The sequence below is a fragment of the Stegostoma tigrinum genome, chromosome 17 (genome assembly GCF_030684315.1).
Source record: "Stegostoma tigrinum isolate sSteTig4 chromosome 17, sSteTig4.hap1, whole genome shotgun sequence".
Lineage (NCBI taxonomy): Eukaryota > Metazoa > Chordata > Chondrichthyes > Orectolobiformes > Stegostomatidae > Stegostoma > Stegostoma tigrinum.
Window position 1 is genome coordinate 26144989 of NC_081370.1, and position 24696 is coordinate 26169684.

At 40.6% G+C, this 24696-nt stretch overlaps 1 protein-coding gene across 5 annotated transcripts in view; it reads left to right on the forward strand.

Moving 5' to 3' along the window:
- LOC125459510 (uncharacterized) overlaps nucleotides 1-24696 on the forward strand; it is a 230005-nt gene that overhangs the window by 105025 nt on the left and 100284 nt on the right. For 3 of the 5 annotated variants that reach the window (XM_048546013.2, XM_048546015.2, XM_048546014.2), the window contains 3 exons: nucleotides 187-267; nucleotides 9921-10028; nucleotides 12782-12891. In XM_048546013.2, coding sequence (XP_048401970.1) covers nucleotides 187-267; nucleotides 9921-10028; nucleotides 12782-12891 — 299 coding nt within the window. Of the gene's footprint in view, nucleotides 1-186; nucleotides 268-9920; nucleotides 10029-12247; nucleotides 12354-12781; nucleotides 12892-24696 lie in introns of those variants that run through there. The other 2 variants (XM_048546016.2, XM_059652033.1) reach the window with 2 other exon arrangements.

Below are 24696 nucleotides of genomic sequence, written 5' to 3' on the forward strand. Positions count from 1 at the left end.
GGAGACAAGCTGAGTGCCTTTCCTCAATAATTATCTTGTCTGGAAAATAAATTTTATGTAATTATTTGTAACATCATTGTCCATTAGAAGTACCTGAAATTGCAAAAACACTATACTAAAAGCTGAATAATTATTGAAATAAGCACCTGATTTTTAATGTATGACACTTTTATTTCTGTTTTACAGCTTAAACATTTAGAGATTGAGAGAATACCAAAATGGATCAAAATGGTTAAAAAATGGGACAAGTACAGAAACAGCGACAAGGTAACATTTATTACTTAGCCTCAGTGAACCTGATTTTATATGTTTACGTTTGAAATAAAACATTCAGTTCCATGAATAATTATCAGAGTTTACTCTAGAACTGACTTATACTGATGCAAATTAAATGAGTCAGTTATAATTTGTTGCAGCTCCAGTATAACTGAGACATCAGCTGTTTTGGATTCCAAATTATATGCATCAAAGATCTTCACATGGTGATAATAAGGAGCCAGAAAACTTTAGGCATGTTTATACTGTGCAGAAACAAAACAAAACATGAAAGAGATAATGAAATGTGAGGCTGGATGAACACAGCAGGCCCAGCAGCATCTCAGGAGCACAAAAGCTGACGTTTCGGGCCTAGACCCTTCATCAGAGAGAAGAGGTCAGGGATGATCGTTGATCCCTTTTTAAAAGTTCTCAAGCAGAGTGAGGTAGCTAATGTAGCATTTAGGTTGTCGTTTTCAGCTCACCTTTGGTGCCCAGACATAGTGTTTTAACCTGTACAGAAGAAGCAGAGTTATAATGCTATGAAGATACCAAATTTAAGCATACATTGTTGTGAAATTTGGTATATCTCTTTGTGAGAATTGCAGGGCTTAGAGGAAATATGACTAAGATTTTTAAAGTGACGAGCGGTGCCATCTGACTAGACATGTTTTTGAATTGGATGTGGAAGGCAAGAGTAGAAATCACACCCTTAAAATCTATGAACCAAGAATTACGTTAAGTACAAGTACGTATTTGTTTTTGCTTTGAGTCATCAGCCTTTGGGGTGAAGCACCAAAAAATGTAATGATTAAAGAGTCAACTGAGTCCTTTAAAGGAGAATTTAATATTTCTCTGAAAAGAAGTTTCTGATTTAAGGAAGGCAATGAACTCTCCTGTATTTCATTGAGTCTGCAAAAAAATTAACATTATCCTTTTTTAATTTGATTCTTGGGACATGGGCGTTGCTGGCTGGACCATTTTATCATTGCGTTACAATTTTTTATCTAAGCTCAAGTCACATCGAGTTTGTTGGAGTGATTCTTGCGCAAGGCTGAACAAGTGATTTTCTTGTATCTTCCAACTCACTACATTAATTATCTTTAGCAGAGGTGAATATCCATCCCACCTTACAACATACCAATCCCAGAACAACTTGCCACTCACTGGATATTCACCTCCAGACAAGTATCCCTTGCTCACCCGATGGAGAGCTTGTATCAGTTGTTGGGGACTGAAGAGTGATGGCTATGAAAAGGAAGCTGGCATCAGTGTTCTCCGCAAGAACCTGGAGACTCTTGTTTATAGGATGCTACAGAAGAGGGCTGTCCTCTTCCTGCAGGACGAGCAGTAAAACCACCTCATGGTTGGAGGTCACCACCCGCAACAATGCCAGGGTTGAGGTTGCAGAGGACGAAACTGCAGTGCATAAGAAGATGAAACACCACCTCCGCTCTACTTGGCAAGTGCCATACAGTGACCTCTGCAACCTCCTAGTCACTCCATCTCTGCCATTCCACCCACCTCCCCTCTGTTGCATGCAACACCTGCTGTCATTTGCTCTTGTTATTATCTCCCATCTTTCTATGCCATTAACCCTGCATCTCCTGTTCACAGTGTCCTCACTCTCTTGGAACATCTAAAAACTATTCCCCCTCATGAATCAACGCTAATATCTGTCATCTGTTTGTATTTTACTCATTCAACCACTTTATCATTGCAGCAAAAGACAACCCATAGCAGCAGAGCAATGCTGAGAATACCAATATTCATGTCTTCACCCTGTACAAAATGAAAAGCCTTGTCCTCCTAAGAGAGGACTGAGACCCCTTTCTGCAGGAATGCTGTTGTTACACCAAAAAACTGACATTGACTATGCAGTCAGTTTCATGCATTGAGTGCCATTTGTAGTCAGTGGCCATGTCATATTTTTCCTGTTGTGTCTTATTGGTGTAACCAGTGTCCCAGCTACATTGGTAGAGACCTGCTCATCTCCAGCAAAGGATACTTTCTCGACCTCTGTGGAAGACAATGTCCAAGGTCCAGAGAAAGCATTGAAAGCATTGATCCCTACCAGCACAGATACCAGTCTGTCACCAGGGTCTGTAGATGGTATGAGTGAGGTTCACGGGCTGCTGAGGACCTAACACCAACTGTTTCACAGATGGGCAATGCCCCAGGCTACTGGCACTTGGAGGATTGCCAGACGCCAGACACCAGGCACCTGCTCAACCTACAAGCAGGAGAGGACCCTGTGGTGTAAGCAGTCAGAGACTTCATTTAAATGCAAAGGAAGGAGCAGCAGTGGCAGACATCATGGTCCTCATTGTTGAAAAGCTGGAACAACCAGTCTGGTGACGATCAACCTGCTTCCACACAGACAGGTTGGTAGATACCATAGAGAGACGGGCCCAGTATACTAAAGGCTTGCTGCAGACTCATGCACCCCTGCATTCTCTCACTCTGAATGTCCTCAAGGCTGAAGACAAGGCAAAAGTGTGATAGGAATCCTTGACCTACAGTCCTGATACTCCAACATCATAAGGAGACAGGAAGGTGCTAGGAGACACCTTGTCAGAGAAGGAACTACACACAAGATCCTTGCCAGTTTCCATTCAGAAAGCCTTCAATATCTATGCTGTCTGCCACTCTCTGACCCTTACCTCTGGCAAGACCACCCTCAGTATGTCTCATCCAGACTCATTCACCCACGGTGTCACCTAATTAAAATTCAGGGCTAACTGACTCCAGTACAAGTCAGGCTTTCTCCACCTCATCTGGGAATGGGGAAGCTCAGTGTGGAGCAGCAGGAAGGAGAGGAGATGTAAATTGTTCTGAGGGCATGCTTAGGCTATATCATACTGAAATGTTAACAGTTTTGTGAGAAACATTTGTTTTTCACTATTCACGTGGTCCGTGTCTTTGACGAAGGCCTGGATTTGATTTTGTGTCCTGCAGCAACACTCCTTGTGCAGTAATAAAGCACAGTGGTTCAGGGTCTACAATGAGCATCAATTACATCAAGTGGGAGCAGTAGTAGCAAAGCATGTACATGGCATTTGCTCTATCCGACAACTTATGGCACCCCCCTCCCCACAAAATTCAACATTGATATCTGCTCAATATGCTGTGTGCATGCAAGAGTGTATATCACGCAGTTCCCCAACAATGTCAGTGCTGGGGTGGAGTCCCACTCTGAGACGGTCAGTGGACAGAGTCTGGGCATCCTGCAAGCCACTTTTTGCTGACATGTGAATATTTAATCAATGCATGCATTTACAGCCCCTATCCTCTCACATCAACTCACTTACCTCACCCATTGTGATTGTGTTCATGGCTGTTCCTGAACATTACGCATTTACATACTTCATCATTGAAACAACAGCAGGTAGCCTTCTGCTACTGTCTTCCTCAGTGTTAATGTACTACTGCTGAGAGCCTCAACACTACCCTCCCCTTCCCAGCTGTACATTCTGTGAACCACACAGGCTTCACACATCCCCAAATTATCATCTATACCTATGCCCACTATTGCTTAATTTCTAAGAATAGAGACAACGGGATACTTTGTCCATCCGCTTGATTGACCCGAACTGTGTGTCTTGGCCCAGCGACCTGATTGGTGAGCCACACATGTCCCTGCATGCAGCAGACATCTGGTCGATATGGAAACAAAGACCCCTGTGCAAAGCCATCCTGACAGTACTCCAGAACATGTCCAAAGGCTAGGTCTTGTATTGGAGGCTGCCCTTGACTGACGGATGACTTCATGGACTTCACTGTGATCTTCTCCCCTCATGCTTTCAAGACAAGTTCCACTGTTTGCTGCAGACACAGTGTGTTTGGTGTAAATCCTGCTGCCATAAGTGTAAACTGACATGCTGTATGCACCTTGACTGAGGACTGATGCATAGACTGATGACCATCTGACTGCTTCTGTGACTGTGTCAATTGTCACTGCAAGACACAACAGACAATGCAAAGCATGTAAGCTGCAAACATGCAGCTAGGTGGTAGGTGACTGCATGCTGAGAGCGTAAGGGAGCAGCCCTAGCAGGCAGCCATGATGTGGACTGGATGCGTAGCCCTGTGCAGTAACTATATCTGATGCATTTGTACGTTGCTGGTTGCCAGTGTGCTTTGCTAGTCATGCCTCTGCTTGCATGGTGCACTGCAAAATGACTGGAAAGATGCTGGCATTGTGGCAATGGATCCGTGAATGTCAGTTTCAAGTGTCCATGAAAGACAGGTGCACCTGCTGTTCATTGATCTGCAGGTTGGCCTTGGGCAAGGTGGAAACCATTCAGTTGAGGCAGAGAGATGTAGCTGCTGAATACGCAACCTGGATTCCACATTGTGTTTCCCTGACAGCTAGTCTGTTTGGTAAGACCGCATCCTGGATATTAATGAGGTGAGTTGGGAGCATAAAATTGATAGGTATGTGAAAAGAAAAAGACTAGTGAAGACAAATGTAAGTCCCTTACAGTCAGAAACAGGGGAAGTTATAATGCAGAATAAAGAGATGACAGACCAAATAAATACTTTGGTTCTATCCACAAAGGAGTGCAAAATTAGCATCCCAAAACTGTTGGGGATCACAGGGTCTAGTGAGAGGGACGAACTGAACAAAATCAGTATTAGTAGAGAAATGTTGGGGAAATGGATGGGATTAAAAAGGGCAAAAAATCTTCAGGGCCTGATAAGCTACATATCAAGGCTCTTGACTGGTCCTGGAAATAATGGATTCATCAGTAGCCATCTCTCAAAATTCTGTAGACTCTGGAACCTATGGAAAGGAGAGTAGCTAATTGAACACAACTGTTTAAAAAAGGAGATAGAGAGAAACAGGGATCGATAGACTAGTTACCCTGACATTAGAAAAAATGCTGGAGTCCATGATAAAAAGATTAAATAGTAGATCACTTGGAAAACAGTGAGAGAATTGGACATCATGGATATATGAAAGGGAAATCATGCTTGACAAATCTACTGGACTTTCAAAGATGTAACTGGTACATTTGATAAGGGAGAGCCAATTGATGTGGTTTACATGGACTTCCAGAAGACCTTTGATAAGGTCCCGCATAAGGAAATAAGCATGTAAAATCAAAGCACTTGGGATTAAAGTAGTGTACTGATATGTACAGAAAACTGGTTGGCAGATAGAAAACAGTAAGTAGAAATTCTTCTTTTTCTGAGAGTCAGGCAGCAAGTAGAAGGGTACTTCAGGGATGTTTGGACCCCAGCTATGTTTTATGTTTATAACAAGGAGCCTAACAAGCGTTAATTTCTGTCAGTTGAAAACTTGCTGCTCCCTTGTGAAATTTTCGCCATGCCATTTGTGAAAAGTGATGGGGCAATGTGATCTGTGTCAAGATCTGCCTTTTTACACTTTTTGTCTGCCTATACCACACATCTTAACATCGACAATGTAGCTCAGACCCTAATATTTATATATATTTGAAGGTGACTCGGAGGAAATGTCTTTAATTACCCTGTGCAGCTAGATTAAAAATATGTTCTTATTTTCTTTGATGCATTTGGTAAAAAGAATTTTGTTCTGTGTTGAAGTTGGTATTATCATTTAATTTTGAAGTACTCTGTTCTGCATATTATGTTTAACAAAACTGTCAGAAGTTGAAGGTTATCACCTGCAGTTATACTTTTTGGATGGTATTTGATAGTACAAAGAAGGCAGGTGGTTAGTTATATACAATTACGGTGGGAAATTTTATAAGGAAAGCTCTGTAAACCATATCCAGTGACTCCCCCTTATCAAATGTATTAGTTACATCCTTGAAAGTCCAGTAGTTTTATCAAGCATAATTTTCCTTTCATATATCCATAATACGATGATGTGCTATGTATATGCAAATAGAAAAAAAAGACTTACAATTTGTGAATGTTCAACCCGGGAGAGATTAAAAATGCAAACATTGAAGGTCGGAAAAATGCTAATGAATCACAGCTGAATTTTTCTAATGATCTGGAAGCCCACTGTCCAATCAGTGGATTAACAGCTCAGCAATTCCAAAACAGAGGTTACAACGCCGTGAAGCAGCATTAATGAAGGGCAGGTAGATTGTGAGGAAATGACCAGGCCCCAGAAATTGAGGGTATGAAAGAGGAGGTGGCATGCCTTGGCATATCGGAAGCACCTGGATGCAGAGGTGTCATTGTGGAGCCATGGAGCATGATTAAGGAGGGCCCCCTCCTCTGTTCTATACCACTTAAATTGGCTAAGATAAAAAAAATCAACAGTCTGAATGAGAGAGAGATGAGGTGAAAGAAATGGGAAGAATTTGATCTGAAAACAGACACGTTGGCATTGAAGATAGCAAGGTGTAGATCTGGATGAACACAGCAGGCCAAGCAGCATCAGAGGAGCAGGAAAGTTGATGTTTCAGCTCGAGACCCTTCTTCAGAAATGTTGGCATTGAATGTTGGGCTGTGATGTTAATATAGCTTCAGTTTGGAGATTATCAGAATGATTTATGTGTCACAGTGATAGAAAGACCAACTTAAGGATATAATAGGTGGGAGAGAACACTTCTCCCAAATCCATCTCTGAGTTCTCCTAATAAGAGCTGTGACCTGTCACTCTCCATGCTATTTTCCCTCTCTGCTTCATTTTCAAATTATTCTTCATCCAAGCTTGACAGGATCTATGGCCTTTGTTTCTGAAAAAGATGTATAACACATTACTTACGTTATTGCTGTGTCAGTTGGGGCATTTGGTTGAGGGTGTGTCAGAAGCTCTCCAGCTCCCATTTTCTTACTGTGGGGCTTCCAGATTGTGGACAAGCACTTTGTCTGTCGGCATCTTCAAAGTAAACATTTCTATCTCCTTAAGTTGAGCATCAGAGGGAGATATGTTGTTCGCATAGACTTTTTTTGCTAGTATATAGTAATTAAATATGTCTGTAACAGTTCTTGTGCTAACTCCTTTAACCAGAAAATATCAATCTCATTGAATCTTGATTGGTCATTTCATTATGATAGTGTTGCATATGACTACAAATTACCATTATTGGAAATCAGTCTATATGATTTAACTTTATTTGTTGAAAACTCTTAGTTTGTTGTATTTGCATGCATACGAGGTGTAGATCCCTGATGGCTACATTACCACAGATCAAACTTAGGATTGTCTTGAGTATGATCCCTTTCTATGGACAGTGCGTGTGTTACTCTTGGATAAAGGATCTGGACAACTTTATTTGAAATATGATTATGTTCTGAAAACATAATAAAAACATAGTCTTTAGCATGATTGCAAACCAATTGTTTGATCCAATAGTTGCATAATTGGAAGCTTGAAAGAATAGAAATGGGTCAGTAAGCAATGGTTTTTGTGGATAAACTTGGGAAATATAATTCTTGGTGATGAAGCATGGCAGAAAAAGATGCTCTTGTCCTTGGCGAAATGTTTGATTTGAGGAAAAAACTGCAACTGGATATTTATATCCAAATGTCTATATTTGACCTAATTTTCCAGACAATCTCTCTTCTTGAGTCTGAATCATAAATGCAAAGACCACAAATCATTCCCTTATTGGCTTCTTTCCACATTTCTGAATTGCAACCAGAAATAAATCAATGCTATTATCCTATTTATAGTATTATTAAAGCGTACGTAAAGCTCACTTCCTGTGATGACAGCTGTCTGGAAAATCTAATACATTTTTGTGTATAGGGACGTATAATAATGTAATTGTATTCATTCAAGTGGCTCAATTTATGAAAGGCTTAAATAATTTTAGGAAGTAATGAGGTAAATTGAATAATGGAATTAAAAGACAATAACAGAAATGCAAAGATAGTAAGAACTGCTGATGCTGGAGTCAGAGATAACAGTGTGGAGCTGGAGGAACAGTGCAGGCCAGGCAGGATCAGAGGAGCGGGAAAGCTGATGTTTCAGATCGAGACCCTTCTTCAGAAATGGGGGAGAGGGAAGGTAGCTCTCAAATAAATGGCGAGAGGAGAGGAGGGGTGGGGCTGGGGCAAGGTCAGTGGGATGGCGATATGTGAGTGCAGGTAGGCAGTGGTGGGGATTGGTCAGTGAGGTGGGAGGAATGGATAGGTGGGAGAGAATACGGATAGATTGTCAGGTTAAGGAGAAAAGAATGGAGGGACCACGTATTAGTTATATTTCCTATTTTTCCTTACCATTTCTTTGAGTTATGGCAGAAAAGTTACATTATTAATCTTTGTTTGACTCGCTGATAAATTAGAGTGTAATTGATTGTGTTAGTGCTAGTAAGGTTAAGGTTCTTCACCCAGAGAGTTGTGAGCGCAAGGAATAGTTTACCAGTGGTAGCCATGGAAGCGTAGTCATGAGTGACATTTAAGCGACTGCTGGACATGCACATGGACAGCGCTGAATTGAAGGGAATGTAGGTTAGGTTAGTTTATTTTTGGATTAGGATTATTCCACGGCACAACATCGTGGGCCGAAGGGCCTGTACTGTGCTGTACTTTTCTATGTTCTCATGGTCATTTATGTTTGTTTAGGACATTGAATGCCAACTGTGAATGAAATACTGCTCTTGAGGGAATTTGTGCTGTCCTAGTATATATTACAGTATGACTTCCAAGAGATATCATGATAGATTTAACTTTAATGACTTTTGATAATATTGTTGCTATAGGAAACATGATTAGTTTACAAATAGTTGGACGAGCAATCCTTTTCGTGACATCTGTTGAACACACAGGGGCGATTATTCCTGACCAATTATTTTGCAGATGTGTGGATTATGAATTTATTTTAAATACTTTGTATGATCTAGTAGAGCTTTGATGAGAGAAAATTCATCTTTCAATTAAATCGGCAGGGTTCAAACCTCATTCATTGTAAAACTATAGATCAATAGGCCTTGGAGATTCAGTTAGGTCTTTTACACGTACAGTTTTGAGTTAATTAAAGCATCTTGATATGTTTGGAACATAAATGAGCTGAAACCTTAACAAGAATTGTATATCCTAGTTAAAAATTAGAATATCAACTCATTGCCCCCTGCATGCCCCGTCATGTCTTCCTAGCTGAAAGAAATTTGAGATTTATGTATGAGCTTTTATTTTGTTACATCACATTTTTCTGTGATTTAAATTAACTGCTTTGAAAAGAAAATCAATCATGCATTGCTGGTTTGTTTATTGGGGATGATGTTCGTTGATAGTGGATCATGTCTTTTTGTGGCTAGTTGATGACATCACCTAGCCACAAAAAGACATGACCCACTATCACTCGTATCCTTACATACAGATGAGGAAGGACACCACTTTGATTGGGACAACACATCCATCCTAGGACAAGCCAAACAGAGACACGCACGAGAATGCCTAGAAGCATGGCATTCCAACCGGAACTCCATCAACAAACACATTGATTTGGAGCCAGTCTACCATCCTCTGAGAAAAAGAACAGGAAATAACATCACCAACCCAAGGAAACCTAACCAGATAAATAGAAAGCGGGACATAACACCAGCACTTCACTGGAGGCTCACTGATGATGTTACCTAGAATGGTGACAAAATGTCTGAAAACGAACCTTGCAGCTCAGCGAGCAAAATCACATCCATAATATTTTGTGTCTGTATGAGTGCAGAATTGACCAAACATGATTAACCATAGAATTCTGGCATGTGTTTTTATTTCAGATGATACGAAGAATTTATAAAGGAATTCCCCTACAGCTGCGGGGTCAGATTTGGTCACTGCTGTTAGATTTAGAAAAATTGAAGTCTGAGAATGAAGGAAAATATGAGGTAAATTATTTAGGAAATGATTTTTGTTTTAAGTACTTGAATAAAAATCAGCAAGGTGTCTAGAGTTTTTTTTTGTTTTCAGTGCCTTTTGAATACCAGACATTGATGACAGGACCAGGACTACACAGTCAGGATTATATCCAAGATATTGGTTCAAGCAATAATACAAGCATGAAAGAATATATAGTTGAATTACTGAAATGCACCTTTTGTAGACCTTTTGTACCATTTTCACAAGAATAATAGTTCAAATAACATTAATATGCATCGTGAAGAACCCATAAGCTCTCATTTAGTGCATCTCCAATAATACGCTTTATGATGGGGAACTTATTTAATTAGGTTACAAGAACTTGTGGCACAGCAGGAAACATCTGTACCCTTGAGCCAGAAGCTTTGTGATACTGTGGTGTACCTTGTAAATATTTTATGATGCTGCCATTGTGTAGCAGGGTTATAAGAAGTGAGTGAACATTTAAAATAGTAAATAGGATGCAAATGAAGTGGGATATTTTGTTATGGATCCTGTGAATCTTCTTAAATGTTGTTAGAGCTGCACTGACTGAGGCAAATAGGGAGTATTCTGTCAGATTATTGACTTTTGCCTAGTGGATGGTGCACCTTAGAACATCAGACATAGGAGGAAGTAATTTGATTCCTCGAATATGCCCTGCATTCAGAAAGATCATGTCTGCCTGATCGTACTCTCAGCTCAAACTTCCAAAATGTTCTCAATAACTCTTGACTTTTTCATAGATCAAAAATCTATGCTAACTCTGTTTTAAAATATATTCAGTGACCCAGTCTCCATTTGGTGTCTTAGATACAAAGTTCCAAAGATAAATGATCCTCTGAGAGAAGAAATTTCTTTTTATTTCCATCTTAAATAGGAACACCTTTATCCTGAAATTGCCCTTGTTTCGAGGTATCTTGACAAGGATTAATTTCCTTTCAGCATTTACTGTGGCAAACTTCCTCAAAATCTAAGTTGTTGGAAAAGCTCAGCCAGTCTGGCAGCATCTGTGAAGGAAAAAACAGTTATCATTTCGGTCCAGTGATCCTGAGGAAGATGCTGCCAGACCTGCTGAGCTTTTCCAGCCACTTTGTTTTTGTCTTGATTTACAGCATCCGTAGTTCGTTCAGCTTTCTTCAAAATCTACATGTTTCAATGAGTATAAGCCCAATCTGCCCAGTCTTTCTTCACAAAACATTCCCATCATTCCAGGAATCAACTTAATGAATCTTCTCTGAATTTTCCTCTAATACAGTTATGTTGCTCCCTAAAAATGGAGACTGAAACTATTCAAGGTGTTCTATATGTGTTCTTACCAGTGTTCTCTATAGTTCTAGCAGGACTCACCTTGAGAAAAAGCCATCATTCTACTTGCCTTCCTAATTGTTTGCTAACTTTTTATAATTCATATATGAAGACACCCAGATCTTTCTGCCCACAACATTCTCCAGTCTGTTGTCGTTCAAATAAGGTTTTATTTTTACTATTCTTCATACCAAAGTAGACATCCATGCAGTATCCCGTATGATACTATATGTAACCTATTGATAACCCTTTGGAGAGTCTGTGTGAAATTACTTTTGAGCTATAGGAAGTGAGTTCCCCACCACAGACTTTGTAGCTCTGACCTACGCTTGCAGCCACATTCTTTAATATGACTGGTTTATTTAATTTTTTTGCTCCATGATAAACCACGGGATGTTGGTGGTAGGGTTTAGTAAGAGTGGTGCTTTTCATTGTCAAGGGGAGATAGTTATGTTCTGTTTAATTGGAGGTGGTCATGTAAGTGACTTATACAGCATGAATGTTACTCATGATTTATCAGTTCAAACCTTAACATGGTCCAAGTCCAGCTGCATGTGAGTGTGAACTGCTTTAGTGTCTGAAGATTTGCAATTAATCTAAATATTATGGCATCATCAGCAAGCATCCTCATCTCTGACCTCCTGACTGAAGGAGGTTCACTGGTGAAGAATGTTGAGCAAGAGAACTACTGTGAGGAACTCCTGCAACGGTGTCCGAGGATTGAAATGTCTGACTTTTAAGAATCACAAGCATATTTCTGTGTGGAAAAATTTTCCCTTGATTTGCATTAACCTCAGTTTTACTTAAATTCCTTGATGCTTTGGTATCGAGGCAATCACTCTCATCTCACCTTTTTGCCATGTTTGAATGAAATGTAGAGTGAGATCTGAATGATCCTTGCAGATAACAAGAACTGCAGATGCTAGAGTCAGAGATAACACAGTGTGGAGCTGGAGGAACACCGCTGGCCAGGCAGCATCAGAGGAGAAGGAAAGTTGACGTTTCAGGTCGGGACCCATTGCTGAACTCATTGCTGAGTAAATGCTTTTTTTAAGCATTGTGGATGACGTCTTGCATTACTTTGACAATTGAAATATAGTCATAACTGTTATATGTCCACCAATAAATCCAATAAGACCAACTACTTGAGAAAGGGAGGTACAAATGTGGAGCTAATTAACTACAGGGTGTAGCTGGTGCAAATAGCACAATGTATTTAAGAGGAACCAAGATAAGCAAATGAGAGATTAAGGATTAGAAGGATATGTTAATGAGGTTTGATCAAGAAGGTGAGGATGGAGCTTGTATGAGCACAAACTCTAACATAAAACTGTTGGGCCAAAATTGTGGGTACTTTTTATAACTTGTGACGCTTTCACACAATTAAATGTGTACTTTTCAACTATAATAGAGAATTTTGAAATTTTTTTTACAGAAAATGAAATTACAAGCACAAAGTGTTTCAGCTGATATTAAACAAATAGACCTTGATGTAAATCGCACTTTTAGAAACCATATCATGTTTCGGGATCGATATGGAGTGAAGTAAGTGATTCAATTTTTTGGTGTAATAATATAGTGTGTCGAAACTTTTGCAGCCTTGTCTTCCTGCCTCCATTCAATGGTTGTTCTCCATGACTCCCTTGTTAAGAGCTAAAGATATGCACATGATACATTAGGGAAGAATAGGCATGGTAGCAATGTCATTAGATGCTAGTATTTGAACCCAGGACTTCTAATTCATGGCGTAACTTGTGGAAATATTTTCTGGGAAATTAGTTTGAAACACTTGGGTGTGTTTTGCTATTTCAGCAACATTGTTAACACATGCAAGAATTTTCCTATCAATATGGAAAGCATTCACAATTATTCTGAATATAGTTCAAAGGGCATAATTTATATGAAATAGAAATATTGTTCACACCTGATAACACCTTAACATATAGTAAATGCTATCACTGGCATAGCAATGTCTATTTTATGGTGACTCAGAGAGATCAGCCTACTGCCAATGCTGACAGGGGAAGCACACCAGAAGGCGCTGGCTGAAAACAGGAGGACGTGGTAATAACTAAATTAAAGCGTAGAATTATAGAAAATTTACAGAACAGCAAAAGGCCTCTTTAGCCCATCATGTTTGTGCCATTTGCAGAAGGAATGTTCCTACCAGTCCTGATGAAGGATCCTGACACAAAACATTGACATTGCTGCTCCTGTGATGCCACCTGACTTGCTGTGCTCCTCCAGCTTCACACTGCATTGACTCTATCTCCTACCAAATCCAACTTGCCAGCCTATGGTCCATAGTCCTGTAGGCTATGGTTTTTGATATCCATGCCAAGACACCCTTTTAAATGAGTTGAGGATTTCTATGTCCACTATCTTTTCAGGCAGTGTGTGTTCTAGACCCTTCCCATCCTACTAATCTTTCTACCTGTTACTTTAAATTTGAATCCCGAGTCATTGCTGAGGTAAATCAGCCCTTCCTATCCACTCTACCAAGGCTCCTCAATTTTGTACATTTCAGTCAAATCTCCCCCAGCCTCTGCTTCAAAGAGAACTATCCCAGTCAATTCAATCTTCCCTCAAAACTGCCTTTCTCCTCAGTTGTGACGTCTTTCTATATTTTCCCAGTCACATAATTAAATCATTTCTGTTGTGAGGGGACAAGAATTGCATGCAGTTATCAAGTCATGACCTAACTAATGATTTATAAAGTTCTAGTTATACCCTCCCTATTCCTTTTTTGAATACTCTTGATTAAAGAAGATAAGGATTCCGATTGATTTCTTTCCTACCTTTATTAACCTGACCTGGTACCTTCAGGGCAATGTGGACGTTGACTCCAATGCCCTGACTTTCTCTACACTTCAATATTCTCCTTTTATTTGCATATTACTTTGCATTGTTTGACTGCCCAAATGCACAACTTCACACTTCTCTGGATTGAATTCCATTTGCCATTTTTCTGCCCAAATGACTAGTACATTGAAATCTTCCTGCAGCATACAGCTATCTTCCTCGCTAACCACACAGCCAATTTTTAGTGTCACCTACAAACTTCTGAATCACATCCCTTATATTTAAGTGCAAATCATGAATAAGTACAAATCAAAAAACTGGGAAACCTAATACTGAATCCTGCAGAACCCCACTGGAAACAGCCTTGCAGTTATAAAAATGCCAATCAGCAATTAACGTTTGTTTTCCTGCTACAAAGCCAATTTTGTATCCCGTTTGTTATATTCCACTGGATCCCATGAGCTTTTATTTGGTTTAACTGAAGTAATCAAGGACGATCAGCAATCAATTGTTGACTAACTTGTGCTTTTTGAAATGGCAGTTAATTCTTTCTTTTATAATTGATTCTGATAATTTGTCCACTGTTGAAGTTAAACTAACAGGCCTGTAATATGAGACAACAAGGTGCAAAGCTGGATGAACACAGCAGGCCAAGCAGCATCAGAGGAGCCAGAAGGCTGACGTTTTGGGCCTGGACCCTGCTTCAGAAATATTCAGTCTATCCCTTGCTCCCTTTTAAAACAGACATTAGCAGCAATTTGGCATCACAGTTTTATCCATTGAGGATTGAAAAATGAGTCAGCCCTTTTGCTATTTCCTGTCTGAGGTATTTTAATACCTGGGATACTTTTCATCTTGCTTTGGTGACTTATATAGTTTCAAGGTTGTAGAAAAAAAATCTACTTTCAATGGTGCTAATCCCAGTATTCTTCTCTTCCTATGTTTATCACATCTGACACTTCACACTCCTTTTTCTTTGCTACAATAATGACATGCTGTGTCTGCCCCACCCACCCCCACCAACAACTTCTGTGATGACAGATGCAAAGTATTCATTAAGAACCATTACAACATTTTCCACCTCTCCACATAAGATGGCTTTTAGACCTTAAAAGAAATAGCCTTCCTTTGTTATCCTCCTATTCTTCATAAGTTGAAAAAATATCTTTGGCAAACAAATTCAAGGTAAATCTAATCATCATCCATGTCGTTTCATTGTTTTCCTGATTTCTTCTTGGATTTTACACCTCTTTAGCTCCTTGAGTCTAGAACGTTCAGGAATGCTCTTCTTTGATCTCGCGAGGAGTTCTTGGATCTTTCTAGCTCAGGCCTTGACTTTTCAACTTGGCACTGCTATCAGCTGTTAACAACCTTACCCACCATTGACTTTATGTCAAAGACTGTTAATTAGTGCCTCCAACACCCTAATGTGTCCTGTTCGATTTCCATTATTGCCCGTTGGCCTTAACATCAGTCTTGCTTTTGGGATTGACCTGAATTATTATGAATTGAGACCTTGGAGATAAAATGGCCTGAATTACATGCAGAGATCCCTGTGGGGCTTTTCCATCCCCAGCCATTACAAATATGCTCCCAGTTAAAATTAAAGCCAACCTGTTTTCAGTTGGAAAACAGGCAGTTTGCCCTAACTGGAATAAGTGAAAAAGGAGATCGGTTACACCCGTAGAATGTGAGCCTGTTGTTAGCTGGTTAGGATCATGAACAACTGAAGATGTTGAAGATCACATTTTTAACAGCATCAGCCAATATCTGTATCATCTGATCAATGCAATATCAGTCCCAAGGCCTTTCACAGGAGCATTAAAATAAAAAAAACAACCGAGGGACAGATATAGAATTATTTGGTCAGATTACTAAAAGCTTGCTCTAAAAGGTACCTTTTAAGGACTGCCATAACCGTAAAAAATAAGGTGCAAGGAAGGAATTCGAGCGCTTAGGGACTAAACAACTGAAATCATGGCCACCAGCAGTAAAGCAGTCAAAATCTGGAATACTGAGGAGGCCAGAAGTAGTTAAGCACAGATATCTTGCAGAATTGTGGTATTCATGTGAGACTGTTTGATCTCTAGTGAAAGAAAACTGCAAGTAAAAGAACTTTTATATTTGAGATAATGTTATACATTATATTATTCTGAATGTCCAACATTTTATTGTTCCTTACTAATTTTTGTACATACTTTGATTTCTACTTATAGAAATCCTAAAAACAATTATTGTAACTCTACTTGTGTCTTAGCCTAAAATACAACCAACAGAATTTAACTTTAATCTAGAAATTCCTCCCAGCAATTTTTACAGTCAGATGGTTTTTAGCTTTTTTAAAAAAAATTCAGCATGTCACTTTCAAACCTTGCAGCCTTACAACACTAAGCACACCTGTATAATTCTAATTGAGCACACCTACATTATAGAGTATAGCAATAAAACATAATGCACTATTAAAGCCCAATCAAATAATGCAATGTTAATAAATGATGTAGATGAGAATGTGGGAGGAATAAGTTGGTTTGCAGATGACACAAAGATTGGCTGGGTAGTTGACAGTGAGGAGGAAGCTATTAGATTACAAGAAGATGTAAACAGATTAATCAGATGGACAGATCAATGATCTGTAGAATGCAACCCTGATAAATGTGAGGTGATACACTTTGGAAGAAGGAACAAGACAAGGGTGTACTCAATGAATGGAAAGAAACTAGGAAGATCAGAGGAACAGAAGGATCTTGGGGTGCTTGTTCACAGATTCCTGAAGGTGGCAGGACAGGTTAAAGGCAGGTAAGAAAGCGTATGAGATGCTTGCCTTTTTCAGTTGTGGTGTAAAAACAGGAGGTTCATGCTGGAGGTGAACTTTGGTTAGCCCACAGCCGGAGTACTGTCTGCGGTTCTGGTCACTAGACTATAGGAAGGATATGATTGCACTGGAGTTTGAGTTTGATTCGTTGTTGTCTCACAAGTGTTGTTGAAAAGTATTGTCTTGAGTACTGTAAGGTAGATGGTAACATACAAAGTGCATCAGGGTAGCAGAACAGAGTGTGGATTACAGTGTTACATCCGCACAGAAGGTGCAGAGAGAGATCAAAATTAACATTGGAGAGGTCCATTCAAACGTTTGTTAACAGCAGTGAAGAAGCTATTTTCAAATACACATGAACTGATTCAAGCTTTTATATTTTCTGCTCGATGGAAGAAGGTGGAAGAGAATATAACCAGGGTGGGAAGGGTTTTTGATTATGTTGATTGCTTTCCCAAGGTAGCTGAAAGGATAGCTGGAGTCGGTGGATGAACAGCTGGTTTATGTGTAGGACTGGGCAGTGTTCATGACTCTGTAGTTTCTTCTGATCTTGGAAACAGCAGTTGCCAGACCAGGCTGTGAAGCATCCAGAAAGGATGCTTTCTATGGTGCATCTTAAAATTGGCAAGAATCTTTTGTGGACGTGCAAAATTTCCTTAGCATCCTGAGGAGGTAGAGACATTGTTGTGTTTTCTTGCCTATTGTGTCAATGTGGGTGGACCAGGACAGATTGTTGGTGGTTATCACTCCTAGAAACTTGACACTCTTGACCATCTCCATGTCAGCACTATTGATGCAAACAGGTGGGTGCCCTCCACTCTGTTTCCTGAAGTTAATGACTAGCTCCTTTGTTCTGCTGATATTGATGTCTTTACAACATGTCGCTACGTACTCAGTCACTTTCCTATATTCTGTCTCATCGTTTTGAGATCCAACCATCAGCTGTGGTCAGCCAACTTGTAACTGGAATTAGGGCGTAATTTGCCACACAGTCAAGGGTGTACAAGGAGTATCGTAGGGGGACTGAGCATGCAGCCTTACAGGGCAAAAGTGTTGAAGATTATAGTGTTGTCACCTATTCTTAAAAGGAGTGCAATGGAGATTCTCAGGATATTGTCTGGTTTGGAGAATTTCAGCTATGAAGAGACACTGGATAAGTTCAGGTTGTTTTCTTTGGATCAGAAAATGTTGAGGTGGAGGTGTGCTGATAGAGGTGTATAAGCTTATGAGGGTCATTGACGGGGTAAATAGAAAACAGCTATTTGTTCAAGGGTCAGTAACAAGAGGGTATAATTTTAAAGTGAAATGCCAAACTTGTAGAGGGGGTTTAAAGAAACATTTTTAACCAGAGTGTATTGGGGGTCTGGATGCGTTGTCTGGGAGAGTAGTTGAGGCAGGAAACCTTCACAACCTTGAACAAGAATTTGGGAGAGCCCATGAAGTATCATAACATTGAAGGCTATGAGCCCAGTGCAGGAAATTAGGACTAGTGTAGGTGGTAGCCTATTTTTGTCGGTGCAGACTTGATTCATCAAAAGGCCTCTCCTTTACCGTATGATTCCATGATTGACTCAACAAGCTAATCTTAAAAGAAGTTATAAACTTGAAGCCTCCTCAAAAAGCAGCGAGGCATAAACCTGGTAACTACAAGCTGGTTAGTTTTACTTTAGTGGTGGGAATACTATGAAAGATCATTCTGAAGGACAAGATTAATCTGACTTAGAGAGGATTGAGTTAAAATGGAACAGGAGCCCAGATTTGTTTAAAAACTAGTAATGTCTAAATAACTCTATTGATGATGCTGTGGAATTGGTTGATAAAAGAATTGCAGTAGATGGTGTATAAATGGCCTTTTGAAGGTATTTGAGAAACTACCATGTTATAGACATGCCTGTAGTCAGAAAGGAGAAGCATGTGATGTTTGAAGGGATGCCTCTAACTTAGCTATGTACTTGGGAAGGAAGCAAAGAGACGCAGTGAGTAGGGAGATAGTAGGAACTGCCGATGCTGGAGAATCTGAGATAACAAGGCATAGAGCTGGATGATCACAGCAGCCAAGCAGCATCAGAGGAGTAGGAAGGACCTCGGCCCAAAATGTCAGTTTTCTTGCTCCTCTGATGCTGCTTGGCCTGCTGTGTTCATCCAGCTCTACACTTTGTTATCTCAGATGAAGTGAGTAGATTTTTTGTTCTGTCAAGAGCGAAGCATGGGTCAGTGTTACACCTAATGCTTTTCTCTTGTATGCATTTGTCCTAGTCTAGAAGACGGAAAACAATTTTGAACTTTGTGAATCCTCCAAAACTCAGCAACAAGTATATTGAGCAGGATAGTAGCAGGTTTCAATATGCCTCAGCAGACCTACAGCAGATGAGAGTTAGTGTTGATACATGTAAAGTGATGTATTTCCTGGAGAGTCTGTATAATCTCAATTAAAGGATCATCTCAATTGACATTAAATCTCTGAAGATGTTACAAATATGGTATTTTCACAGTAAAGCTAAGGATGAAAAACTTAAGTAATATTAAAGAGATTGAATAAACCTATTCATATCTTTTCATAGTATGCAATAATAGCATTTGTGCTATATCCCAAAATTCTCTTGTGAAGGTGGTTGTGAGCTGCCTTCCTGCTGCAGTCAGTCTGGCGCAGGTACTTCTATGTGCCGTAAGGAAAGGAGTTCCAGAATTTTAATACGGTGCCACTGAGTGAATGATGTATTTGGTTTCACGTAAGGATGGTGTGCAGCTGAGAGGGAGACATGAGGTGTTTCCATGAATCTGCTGCACTTATCCCTGTTATTTATAGAGATCATTGGTTTGAAAGGTGTTGTTTGAGAACTGTTAACAAGTTGCTGCAGTGTGTACACTCTACAAGGAGGGAATGAATGTCTAAGTTGGTCAATGGGTTGCTTGTCAAACAGACTGTTTTGTCCTGGATGACAACAAGTGTCGTAAGTGTTGTTGGATCCATACTCATCCAAGCAAATGGAGTGCATTCAATCAAACTTCTAACATGTGCCTTGTAGATGTTGAAGGGGATTTGAGGGAATAGAGAGTGAGTTTTTTTTTGGTGCAGAATATGCAACCTCTGACCTGCTGATGCGGACACAGTATTTATATGGCTTTCCTATGTCAGTTTTTTGAAGGTGCCCTAAATTTATGCTATGTCTTTCCTTTGACTCTCCTGTTGTCTTTGATTGTGGAATACATATTTCTTAACAATAGTAGCTAGATTCATTTTCCCTAGTGTTTACACAATTTAAAGAGAAAGACAATAGAATCTTAGCTATCAACAAATTTGACTAATTCATGACCTTCAGCATGCATGAAAGGTGAAGCACTTTTAATACTGTTTGGAAAAATAAAAGAGTAATATTTAAAGGAAATGTGTTTTTCTATTTTTGGTTTGACCGTTTGGTTCCAGCGCACTGGTTCAAACATGTAGTATGTTAAACAGTGTCATTGAAAAAGATCTATAGCATAAGTAAAATCTTTCGATATTAATGACAACATATTTTCAGCCTTTTCAATGGATAATGTATCAAAGAGAGACTTGTGAAAATCTACAGTTGTTTAATTTAAAGCTGTCTTTTTGTGAGTGACATCATAAAAAGTCCTACTAGATTCTGCATCATTGGACATGCAAAAAAATTAATGCTAAAGATAGCTATTCATATTGTGCGGTGTGGGGAGCTTTTCTTATGAGATTTTATTAGACCATTGAAGTTTCACTATAACTATTCTTTTGATAACTACTGTACAGGCTTATAGCAAAATGGCAGTAGCCATGGTTATAAGCAAAGCTGAAAAGAAAATGTTGAGATAAAATAAAATCAATGTCATGAAAATGACAAAGAAAATGAGTTTGGCGTCACAGAACAAAAGCAAATATTTATGAGAATGACGAACTCTGTATATTTGAGATTGTTGTATTGAAGAATATATTTGGGTCTGGCTTTTAGGGTCCCAGACAACTTGATTATTATTGGGACCTGAAGCAAAAAAAGTACACGTTAAGACTAAATTCACTTCAGCATTTTCTTACAGAGATAGTAGGAACTGCCCATGCTGGAGAATCTGAGATAACATGGTGTGAAGCTGGATGAACACAGCAGGCCCAGCAGCATCAGAGGAACAGGCAAACTTGACGTTTTGGGTCGGGACCCTTCTTCCAATTCCTTTGCCTCTGCCGCATCCGCTCCCGAGATGAGACATTCCACTCCCGAACATCCCAGATGTCCTCTTTATTCAGAAACCGCACCTCCCCTCCACAGTGATCGAAAATGCCCTCGACTGTGTCTCCCGCATTTCCCACAACTCATCCCTCACACCCCCTATCCGCAATAATAACGAAAACAGAATCCCCCTCGTCCTCACGTACCACCTGACCAACCTCCAAATCCCACGCATCATCCTCTGACATTTCCGCCACCTGCAATCTGACCCCACTACCAAAGACATTTTTCCCTCCCCTCCCTTATGTGTTTTCCGGAGGGACCACTCTCTCCGTGACTCCCTTGTCCGCTCCACACTCCCCTCCAGCCCCACCACCCCAGCACTTTTCCCTGCAACTGAAGCAAGTGCTACGCCTGCCCCTATACCTCCCCCCTCACCCCCAGGAAGACTTTTCACATCAAACAGATCTTCACCTGCACATCTGTTAACGCGATATACTGTGTCCGCTGTTCCCGTTGAGGCCCCCTGTACATCGAGGAAACCAAACGAAGGCTTGGGGACCGCTTTGCAGAACACCTACGCTCAGTTCTCAACAAACGACTACACCTCCCAGTCGCGAACCATTTTAATTCCCCCCCCACCGCCCTGGCTCCTTGGATAACTATGTCCATCCTGGGCCTCCGCATTACCACAGTGATGCCACCCAAAAGATGTAGGAACAGCATCTCATGTTTCACTTGGGAACCTTGCAACCCAAGGGTATCAATGTGGACTTCACAAGCTTCAAAATCTCCCTTCCCCTGACCACATGCCAAAACCAGCCCAGCTAGTCCCTGCCTCCCTAACCATTCCTCCCACCTCAAGCCCCACGCCGATCTCCTACCCACTAACCTCATCCCGCCCCCTTGACCTGTCCGTCCTCCCTGGACTGACCTATCCCCTCCCTAACTCCCCACCTACATTCACCTTCACTAACTCTAACCCTGCCTCTTTGACTTGTCTGTCTCCTCTCACCCTATCTTCTCCTTTATCCATCTTCTATCGCTTCCCCCGTCTCCCTATTTATTTCAGAATCCCCTTCCCCTCCCCCATTTCTGAAGAAGAGTCCCGACCCGAAAAATGTCAAGTTTTCTTGATGCTGCTTGGCCTGCTGTGTTCATCCAGCTTCACACCGTGTTACCTTAGTATTTTCTTGCTTGGTTTTCTTCGGTGCTCACATCCCATTTGATCCTTGTGACCTTTGCTCCTTAGTGACTTGTGACACTGAAAAGGAATTGACCCTGGCCTACCACTCTCCTTTAGTACTTCTGATCTGGCAAACATGTTGGATTTTGGAACTGATAGTCAAGACATGCAGTCATTGGCAGTGGAGAGTTGCAGCATAAGGTAGATTTTAGCCCTACCTATCCTCTAGAAATGGCAAGATTTTACCAGCCATCTCCAGACGAACTGAGATATGGGGTGGGTGGGGCCAGTGGTGGCTGGCAAAATGATGATGAGTTGGATTAAAGGGTCTGTTTCTGAGCTGTGAGACTCTATGGCAGAAGACATTGGAAGTAAAGCCCATAACCTTCCCATGCAGCACAGTGTGTTTGAAGCAATGGGAACAGTCATGACTTGGACTGAGAGACCAAATAACCATTTTTGTAGTAATGCAATTTTACCGGTGATGTAAGGAAGAGTGTCCCTCTAGCTTCGTATTCAGGGTACCTTCTTCATTGTAGGCTTCAAGTCCCACAGAGAATGACCCCAGAACAATGCCTGCTCATGCTCTAATGTTGCAATCTCTGCAGTCTACCACCGTAGCCTCAGCATTTTAACTGAACCAAACCTTCAAGGACACATAACTACTTCTGCAGCCTCAGCAGAGGTCACCTCTAGCAGTGGTACTGCTATTCAGCTACTTGACCCTGTTGTGCCGTTCAAAGGATCTTGAGGTTGTTGCCTTGCTTGACGAGCAGGCTGGTTATTGTACAAATGTTTTGTCACCGTGCTGGGTAACATCAGCACAGCGTCCAATGAAGTGATGTTGTTCTACTCTACATGGAATTTGTATGATCCGATCTGTTTAGTTGGGTTGTGCCATATTTTTCCCGGGTTTGTATATGGCGTCTCATTTCACATGTTTGTTGAATTATGTTGATATGTCGACATATGGAATTAGATCCCAAATGCAAACCCATGCAAAAACGAACCGGAAACACAACCCAACTTAACTGACCAGATCGTACAAATACCAAGCGGAGTAGGACAACATTGCTTTATCGGAGGCCACACTGATGATATGACCTTGCGTGGTGACAAAAACATCTGTATGATAACCAGTGAGCTCAGCAAGCAAACCAACAACCTCATCCACAGCCCGAGCAATAAATCTTCTCAAGGACTTCAATAGGATCATGGCTGCTGATGCAGCAGAGTTGCTCACCCACTGATTAGGCTTGCATCTCAGAGATGCTGACATAATTAATTCCAGATTGTTACTGCATTCATATTGCACTGGGGATTTAAAGCGCGGTCCCCAAAACATTATCTTGGTCTCTAGTGATAATACCACAAGGCCATCACTTCTCCTGTATTGCACACAGCCTCAGATTGAAACAAGATCATTTAACTCCCTTACCACTCTTGGATGGCTACGGAACAGCTCCAGCAACCTATCCCAACACTTAACCTGCAGGTCACCAACAGTATCAAATTGAATGATTTTCTACTGTCCTGCCAACTTCCCCGCTGAAGTTGATAAATGCGATCGTGGAGTTAAAATCAGAAATGCTAACTGTCCTGATTTGTCAGTAAAATTGTTAGTAAAAGCACGGCACATTGGTTGGCATGGTGCCTCACAGCTCAAAGGACTTGGGTTCCGTTGCAGCATTGGGTGACTGTCTGTTTGGAGTTTGCACTTTCTCCCTGTGTCTGCATGTGTTCCCTCCCACAGTCCAAAGATGTGCAGGTTACGTAGTTGATAGACGTGGGGTTATGAAGTAAGCCTGTGTGGGATGCTGTTCAGAGGGTCTCTGCACTATGAATCTAGAAAATTAAACCTATGTCACAAATGAGCAACAAAGTCTCCCTGATTTCCTTGGGAAATAGATTTTCCAATATCAAATGTGAATTATGTCTTTCGGTGAGGAGACTTTTTTTAGAACCTATTTAACTTTGGGAGACATCACTTAAAATTGAAATTTTAGGGAAGATATTAAATCTTTCAGCAGTTTATAAAGATCTCCGCATCTTTACACCAGACTAGAATTCAAAGGAAAATAAGCTGGTAGCTGCTGCACCTCATTTTCCAGCTGCTTTGAGTAGCTGCCTGGAGAACTGAATCAGAGGAGGTTGATGACTCTGTTTCCTAACAGGAGACCAAAGGCCTTGTCACAAACATAGTTATTAAGAAGCAGATTATATGAGGAGAGAAATGTTTAGAGAGGATCCTAATGTTTAGATAGTTAGTCATCGCTATCGGAGACATACAAGCGGCCACAATTGGAGTAACACAGGGCAGGAGGAGGGTATAGAAGTGGGCAGGGAGGCTGGACCACAATGTGACTTGAAAATAA